The following is a 7,907-nucleotide window of genomic DNA, read 5'->3' as shown; positions in this document are numbered from 1 at the left end:
TGCAGCCCGTGCCCCTCCCAGCCTTGCGGGTGCCCCTGAGCAAGGATGCTGAATGGGAAGAAAACTCTTGCCTTGAACTGGAGTAAAGGCAGTAAATCGAAAACCTCCAGGTGCTGTGACAAAGGGCCTTTGGGACGCCTGCAAACTAGATGAACGCACCAAGTATTTTATTCTATAACATCAAGACGTGGGTTATGGGCAGAGGGGGCAGTACTCACCGAGGGGGTGGGGGGGCAGAGGTGCTGAGACTCACATGGGGGGCAAGGTGAGTGGGACTTATGGAGGACATGGCTGGCAGGGCTAATTTGTGGGGGCCGTATGAGGCCAAAGTGTCTAGGGCTGTGGTGCAAGGAGGTGGCTAGGGCTGTGCTTTGTTCTCCACCAGTGGCAGGAGGGGCCGAGTGCTCTTCACACCAGTGCGCAGGTTTTGCCAAGCTCTGTTACAGCAGCATTGTACATGCGAGTGTTTCCACTCTCCCTGGCCTTGGGGGTGACTTGTTCAGTAAACTTGGTCTCACAGCATCTTTGCTGAACTATCTGCATCCTGCATTGTCACCTGTGGCCCTCAGACCGCTGTGCTACGGTGGATCTTCCCTGGCATTGATTTGGACTCTTCAGTGGATGAAGGCACAGCCAGGGTCACAGTCACGCTGCGATCAGACTTTGTGTGCAGGATGTCTTTCAGGTGGCCGTGCCTGGTCAGGACTAATTGTAATTAGTGCCAATGCCTTGATCTTGGGTGTTTCCACCACGTCTTCCTTGTGATTCTCCAGTGAAGCAGGTCTGACAGCAGGTAGGGGAGGGCCGGCTCTTCTTCCCTGCAGCAAAGCCTGGCACGGGGCTGCAGGAAGGAGGAAGCCTGCAGTGCAAAGGCAGCAATGGGGCAGAGGGGCGATGCCAGCAGTGCTGGGGGGTGTTACCATTCGCACGGGTGCAGGATCCGCAGCCTTTGCTCCTTTTCCCACCTTTCGCTCCTCTCTGCCTGGCTCTGGGCTCGCTTGCACGCACAGACCGCAAGAACTCGTCCCACCTGCAGCACCAGTGAAAGCATCTCACTCAGGCTCTGGTGGCGGGGTCATCTTCCAGCAGCCCCGAGCCCTGGTCAAGACAGGCAGCTGGAGGAAGGGCGGGAGAACAGGACCCCCAGCCCAGCTGCAGAAGAGGGGCTGAGGCTGAGGCATCTTGGAGTGAATGACCCTCCCCAGGCCGGAGCTGTCACTCGGCTCTTACAGAGCAGCAGAGGAGAGTGGCAGCTCCCCCCACCCCATGTGCCAGGGGCTCAAGGCTGAGATGGAGGGCGCTTGGGCTGTGGAGGAGCGAAGTGCCCAGCCGGAAAGGCCCGTCAGGAGGGAAAGTGCTGATGCACGTGGCAGCGCTTGGAGACTCGGGGGCGAGGAGGGGACCAAGCACTCTCAGTATCTGATGCATCCTCTCAAGAAGCCAGCCCTGGGGCTCTCCCGCCTGCGCGGGTCCTGCTGGAACAGGAGCCTTCCAGCAGCCTTCAGCCTTGCTCACAGCTGGGCTCTTGAGCCTTCCCAGCTACAGGAAAGGCTGTGAGGGCCTTGGGGACCACAGGGATGGGCAGCAGCATGGCCAGGGCAGGTGGGGGCTGATTTTGGGGGCTGAATGCCCCAGGCAGCCTGGCATGCAGGCACCTGTGCAGCAGCAGCCCCCAGAGGGAGGGGAGCCTGAGCCACAGCACCAGGAACTGGGCTTTTCTGAGTCTCAGTGAAGAGATTTCCCCCCTTGGCCCCTCTTACCTCCAGCACGAGTGCACTCTCTGCACCACAGCACCAGCTCTGCCCGGGGCGCCATCGTGCCCAGTTTTGCTTCATCTGAGAGTGGCCCTGTGAGCAGGTAGGGAGCTGGTGAGAAAGCAACCCAGTGAGAGGAGCAGGCCCATCTCCCTCCCTGGGTCTGGCACTTCCGCGTTGCCCATCACAACACCGGACTTGAAAGCAAAGGAAACCCCAGCAAGCCCCTGTCCCAGTCCTTGGATGCTCTTGAGAGTTTGGCCCAAGGTCACATCTCAGCATGGCAGCTGAGATGCTGTGGGAAACTTTCTCCTTTCTCTCATCTCACCAGAAGTCTCTTTCTCAGCTCTCACAAGAAAGGTCGATGCTGTCTCCCGGGGGGAACCTTCTCTGCATACGCGCAATTGTTTCATAGTGCTTAGAGTTGGAAGGGACCTAAACAGATCATCAGGTCCGACTCCCTGCCCCAGGCAGGAACGGGTGCTGTGGTCATATCACCCCAGCAAATCATATCACCCCAGCTGCAAGGTTGGGACACAGAAAACAAGAGACCCAACCTCCTCCACCTCTGCAAGGGAATCTCACCTTCCACGGCTGGTGGATTGCTGAGGAGCCTTCTCCAGTAAGCGGAGCCCAGGATCCCCAGGTGCTTTGCCGGCAAGAGACAGCCGGGGCAGCAGTTGCATCTTGAGAAGAGTCTCTGGAAGGAAGAAACAAGAAGAAAAGTGTCAAGAACAGCACCTCTGTGCCAAGTCCGGGAAGAAAAGTGCCTGGGAAGCGCAGTGCAGGCCACGCAGCCCAACAGCAGGTCTCCAGAACAGGACTTGGAGGATGGAAGGCATGGATCCGGGTCTCTTGGGCAACCAGTGATTCTGCATGGTTTAGTGCCCGTCTGACATCATGAACACATGGGCCTTGTCCAGCTCCTCCTTTCTCCAGGACAGCCTTTGACCCTAGGCCCATTTTTCCCCTGCTTTCCCATGTGCCAGTGCCTGGGACCATTGGTCCCTGTGGGAGTCTGCAGGCTGGCCCCTACAGCCAATGGTTAGACATCATTTCTTGAGGCTGGGCTTGATCCTCAGCTTGTCTGAACGGTGCAGCTCTGGGATCCAGCCCATGAGGTTTTCCCTTACAAAAATGATCTGGGCTGCCATGAGCACAGTCAGTTGTGAGGGGTGGAAGCAAGGGCTTGGGAGCTGGAGGTAAGATGGTCTACAGAAATGCAGGGATCTTCAGTTCTGCTGAGCACAGGAGACTCCCACTGAGCCTGCAGAGCAGCAGCTCCCCAGCACCTCCACAGCAGCCCCTGCAGCTCATCCCTGGCACCTACAAGCCAGTTATTGGTCCCTGACTTTCTCCTGCTTAGGCTGCCTCCTTCCCTGCATTTGGATGTCGACAGGCTGGTCTGATCCCACCACCGTCTATGAGGACAACAGCATGTAGACGGCAGGTCTTGGACCTGCGCCTGCAGGGAAGTTTTCATCTCTGTAGTATCAGCTAAGGGCTGAATGTCAGATGCCTGGTCCCTTTGGTGAATTGGCACAAGGGAGCATTTTCCCATAAGAGCAAGCCAAGACTGCATCTGCTGACCCCCCTTCAATACAGAACTGTGCTTCCACATTACCTCTATTCCTGGGAAAAGACTGGAACAAGTCATCAAGGAGCGCATTTGTGAAGGCCCAGCAGGGAAAATGATGCTGAAGGGAAACCGGCACAGGTTCGTCACAGGCAGATCCTGCCTGGCAAACCTTACAGCCTTTTATGACCAGGTCACACGCTGCCTCAACACAGGAACTGAGGCTGATGTCATCTACCTGCATTTTGGGAAGCCTTTGACATAGTTTCACATCCTATTCTCATAGGGAAGCTAATGGGCTGCGGAGTGGACACCTACACAGTCAGATGGGTGGCCAGCTGGCTCAGGGACCGCACCAGAGAGTGGTGGTGGCTGGGTCATTCTTGGCCTGGAAGGAGGTGGGCAGTGGGGTCCCACAGGGGTTGGTCCTTGGACCAGTGTTATTTAATAGCTTCATCAGCGATTTGGATGAGGATGTGGAGAGCGCCCTGTCCAAGTTCACAGATGACACCAAGTTATGGGGCAAAGTTAACACACCGGAGGGCAGGGAGCGGATACATGCCAACCTGGACAGGTTGGATCAATGTGTGGAACGAAATAGGATGCAATTCAACAAAGATAAAATGTAAGGTACTCCCCCTAGGAAGGAGAAATCCCCAGCACACCTGCAGGTTGGGGGGATGACCTCCCTCAGCAGCTCAGAGGCTGAGAGAGATCTCAGAGTCATAGTTGACTCCAAGACGGACAGGAACCGGCAGTGTAACAAGGCCATCAACAAGGCCAATTGCACCTTGGCAGATGCACAACCAACAGATTGAGGGAAGTGATCCTCCCCCTCTATGTGGCACTGTTCGGGCTGCAGGTGGAGTACTGCATCAAGAGGGACGCAGAGAATCTGGAGAGGGTCCAGAGGAGGGCCACTCACATGATTAGTGGCCTCCATGAAAGACTCCCAGCTGGATTTGAATGTGCCGTTCAGTGGCTCGGACAGGAGGGTCCCTTCTCATTTCTTCTCTCACTCGGACAGGCAGATGCCCACGGCCTCCAGCCACTGCACATTTCGGCACTGCCCAAATACAGGATCTCATCTGCTGGCCCCCCGTCGTGCTTCTCCAGCTGCTCCAGCCCAGAGAGGGGAAAACAAGCCCTGTTCTCTCTTGCCGGCTGGGGAGTGTTTGCCCGGTCCTATGCTCCTGGGCCGAAAATGAACTGGATGACAAAGCCTCAGTGGAAACATTTCTGCTGCTCTGAAGCTGTAGAAAGCCTTGCGCTCTGCACAGCATGGCAGAGATGCTTCTGCTCAGTGACTCCCTCCAGCAGCACCGACGTCTGGGTATAAGGGGAGCTGCGAGGTCCCTGCGCTCTTCAGCCATCGACCCCTGCAAAGGGCCCTGCACGCAGGAACCTCCAGCTGCAGCCATGCAAGTGGCACAGCTGCAGGGACAGCTCTGCTGGAAGTCCTCCCCGGTCACGTGCAAGACAGCTGCAGAGCCGGGGGTGCAGCCTGGAGCTCTCCTTGGGACAGGTGGCAAAGGGGACAGTCCTGCCCCGGGGACAGTCACACTTAGGCCTTAGGGCAGGGGTGGGCAATTATCTCGGCTGGAGGGCCGCTGAACAACCTTGGGGAGCTGTCAAGGGCCACCAGGGTCGGCCCGCCACTTGGCAGGTGCCTGGCCTGCTGCCACGCACCTTTGCACCACACTGCGCTGGCTCCACAGCAGCACGAGGGGCTCCTGGCCCTGCAGGCGGGAGCTACGTGCTATCGGGCCTGGCCGGGCCAGCTCTGCTCCTCTACGCGGGGCGTTCAGCACCGCAGCAGGGACCTGGATGTGGCGGCTGTAGGAGGGCGCGTGCCAGTGGGCCGGGTCGGCTCCGTGCTGCCGCGTGCAGCTCCCAGGACTCAGCCAGAGCCATGTGCTGCCGGATGTGGGCCATGAGCGCCCTGGGGGCCCGCTGCTGACTCCTACTGTGTGGGGGGGTGACTTTTACCCACCAACCCCACCCACAAACCCACTACCACAGGCCCACGCCCCCCTCCCACAGACAAGAGCCCCCTCCCCGCTCAGCAGCTGCCCGGTCTCACACCGTCGCACCTCCACGTGGGCTCCGAGGTGCGGCGTAGGGAGCCCTGCGGAGGCGGGGCAGAGCCCGCCCAGGGCAATGGGTGACCCGACAGCCCATCTCCCACCGGCTCCAGCCCAGCACCAGCACTGGAGACCCCGAGTACCCAAACCCCACCCTGGAGCCGGCAAGGACCCTGGAGACCTTCCAGCCTGGCAGGGACTCTGGAATACCCCCCTCACACAGGCACCCGGGAGACCCCACACGCCCCCCCAGGTGCCCCCAGCCTGGCAGAGCCCCCACAGACCACCCCGCCTAGCAGGGCCCATCAGCGGCTGAGAGCGATGCCCCGCGTGTGCGCATAGGAGGGTCTGGTTGCCATAGAACCGCACATCCTAGGCACCAGCCACCATTTCCGCTAATGGGGGTTCAACATCCGGGCACCCGCTGCAGCCCGGCCGCCATCTTGCCCAGTCATATCAACATCCGGGTAGTCCTGCCCGCCCCCCGGTGACCCGCCTCCGCCGCCATCTTGAGCTCGGGCATTTCCACCTCCAGCATCTGGCGACCAGCCCCACCCCTTTTCCACCCCAGCGCATTGTGGGAAAAAGACTCGTGCCCGAGAGAGGAGGAATACAGCCTTTATTGAACAGCACAAGGGGGAGGAACCAGAGGCGACCCCGCCCCAGGTGCCTCGAGGGGCGGGGCTTCGGAGGGCTCCTCCCCAGGTGTCTTGGGGCGGGGCCCTAGATGGCTCCGCCCTCGGGGCCAGGGGGAGGCCTGATAGCTCCGCCCCTCCGCTGCCCCCCTCCCCCCCCAGGGGGCAGGTTCAGAGGTGGCTCCGCCTCCAGTGCGCATGACGGTGGGGCCTGAGATGGCTCGCTCCCCCGCTGGCCCAAGGGGGTGGGATCAGAGGAGGGTCCGCCTCCAGCTTGGTCGGGGTCAGGGGTCACAAGAGCCGGGCACCCACCTCCTGGTAGAGTGTCACCACCCCCTTGGCCGAGGGGCAGAGCTCGGCCCACAGCCCCGTGGGGCCCGACAGCTCCTGTGGGGGGGTCGGGGGTCAGTGTGGGGAGCCCGGACGCCTGGGTCCCGTGCCCCCCCCCACCCCCGGAATGTCCTAGCTGGGCAGAGCAGGTGGTGCTGGGAGCCCTGACCCCTGGCTCCCCTCCTCCCCGGAGGAGCCCAGGGCGCAGCGATGGAGCCAGTGGGACCGGACACCTGGGTCCCTCCCTGTTCTGGGAGCAGCTGGGGAACGGGACCCTGGGAGGGGAGTGGGACGGGGGTCCAGGAGCCACTGCCCCCCACCTCTGCCTTGATGAACACGATGGCCGTGGACTCGTGGGCCTCCGCGCCCCCGATCTCGTACTGCTGCCTCGTCTCCTCCGCGGTCAGACTGCACCTGGGGGGGCAGCCACAGGGCCCTCAGCACAGCAGGGCCCAGACCTCCAGTTGTCCCCCAGCTCTGGGAGGGGAGGGGAGTGGGGCTGGGAGCCCGGACCCCCGGGTTCTCTTCCAAAATCTCCCCCCTGACCCATCTGAGGAGCATGTACAGCACCCAACACCCTTGTCTGGTAGGTCTGGACACTGCCCAGTGGTTCCCAGTCCCAGACTGGGAGGCCTGTACAGCACCCCCCGATCTCGGCCTGTGGGTGGTCTATGCAGTGTCTGGCGCATCCCAGTCCCGGCCTGGGGAATACGTACAGTGTCTGCACAGTCCCAGCCCAGGGGTCTGTCCAGCGCCTGGCGCCCCCACGGATGGGTCTGTACCTGACAAAGAAGGCGGCTGTGGCCCGTCCGGCCGTGGTCTCATTTCTCACCAGCCCCAGCAGCCGGGGAGGGCTCAGGGTCTCGGGGGACAGGTTGACCTGTGTGGGAGGGGGTGCGGGGATAAGTAAGGGGGCAGATGCAGAGTCCCCCCTCCTTGGCCCTCCCCCATCAATCACTGACCTCATCGCGGATCTCCTTGATGACGGAGGTGAAGATCTCCTCAACGACCAGGTCGGGGGGCAGGTCCTCGCACCGGAGAGAGGCGGTGGGGACCCCCCTGGCGATGGCCTGTGGGGGGTACAGGTAGGGCTCAGCCTCGTGCCCAGCTCTGGTGGGGCAGGGGCGGACACCTGGGTTCTCTAGTCCGGCGAGCCTCGAGGCTTTGGAGCAGGGAACCAACCCTAGGCCGGACACCTGGGCTCACTGGGACAGGACAGAGGCGCTGAGCCTGGAGGGGCTCTGTGTGGGGCACCCGGGGTCCCTGGCTGGGAAGCGGGGCCGGTTCCCCCCCGGACACCCGGCTTCCCGGCACCCACCTGCGGCTCGGGGTGCCCACCAGGCACATCCAACTTCCCGGGGGCCTCGGCCACGTGGGGGCTGCGGCGCAGCAGCACCAGGCGCCCGTCGGCAGTAGCCAGCAGAGCCCCCACGCCCAGGGGGTCGGCCAGGAAAGCCTGGGGGTCCCCGCGGCCCCAGCCCCGCGCCCGCAGCCGCGGCCCCCGCGCCGCCAGGTTGGTGCCCACGAA

General features: G+C 61.8%; 2 protein-coding genes across 3 annotated transcripts; both read right to left on the bottom strand.

Moving 5' to 3' along the window:
* Positions 1–33: 33 nt before the first annotated feature.
* LOC109301980 lies at positions 34–3,531 on the bottom strand. Of its 2 annotated transcripts, XM_019523404.1 has the most exons (4): positions 2,340–3,531; positions 2,083–2,189; positions 1,761–1,865; positions 34–1,030 (listed from the first exon to the last, which is right to left on the bottom strand). In XM_019523404.1, exons 1-4 carry the CDS (start codon positions 2,438–2,440, stop codon positions 657–659), a joined length of 687 nt encoding a protein of 228 aa, XP_019378949.1. In that variant the 5' UTR covers positions 2,441–3,531; the 3' UTR covers positions 34–656. The 2 variants fall into 2 exon arrangements, 1 of the variants encoding a protein (XP_019378949.1); XR_002098678.1 differs by lacking the exon at positions 2,083–2,189 and having other exon boundaries at positions 36–1,030.
* Positions 3,532–6,173: 2,642 nt separating this feature from the next.
* Positions 6,174–7,907, bottom strand: NUDT22 (nudix hydrolase 22; the record flags this gene model as incomplete). Its single annotated transcript, XM_019522891.1, has 5 exons — positions 6,174–6,436; positions 6,700–6,793; positions 7,162–7,259; positions 7,342–7,449; positions 7,698–7,907. Coding segments are annotated over 5 exons (606 nt in total), but the record flags the coding sequence as incomplete, so codon positions are not given.

Source organism: Gavialis gangeticus, unplaced genomic scaffold (assembly GCF_001723915.1).
Source record: "Gavialis gangeticus isolate Ggan-Ray unplaced genomic scaffold, GavGan_comp1, whole genome shotgun sequence".
Taxonomy (NCBI): domain Eukaryota; kingdom Metazoa; phylum Chordata; order Crocodylia; family Gavialidae; genus Gavialis; species Gavialis gangeticus.
The sequence above is the reverse complement of the archived record's forward strand: the minus strand, read 5'-3'. Positions and strand labels throughout refer to the sequence as shown.

Coding starts and splice junctions, on each gene's coding strand:
- LOC109301980 (XM_019523404.1), bottom strand. CDS start 2,440: ATGCAACTGCTGCCCCGGCTGTCTCTTGCCGGCAAAGCACCTGGGGAT. Junction 1,866..2,082: donor AGCTGAGAAAGAGACTTCTG/GTGAGATGAGAG, acceptor CTTTCTCACCAG/CTCCCTACCTGCTCACAGGG. Junction 1,031..1,760: donor AGAGTGCACTCGTGCTGGAG/GTAAGAGGGGCC, acceptor CTGGTGCTGCAG/GTGGGACGAGTTCTTGCGGT.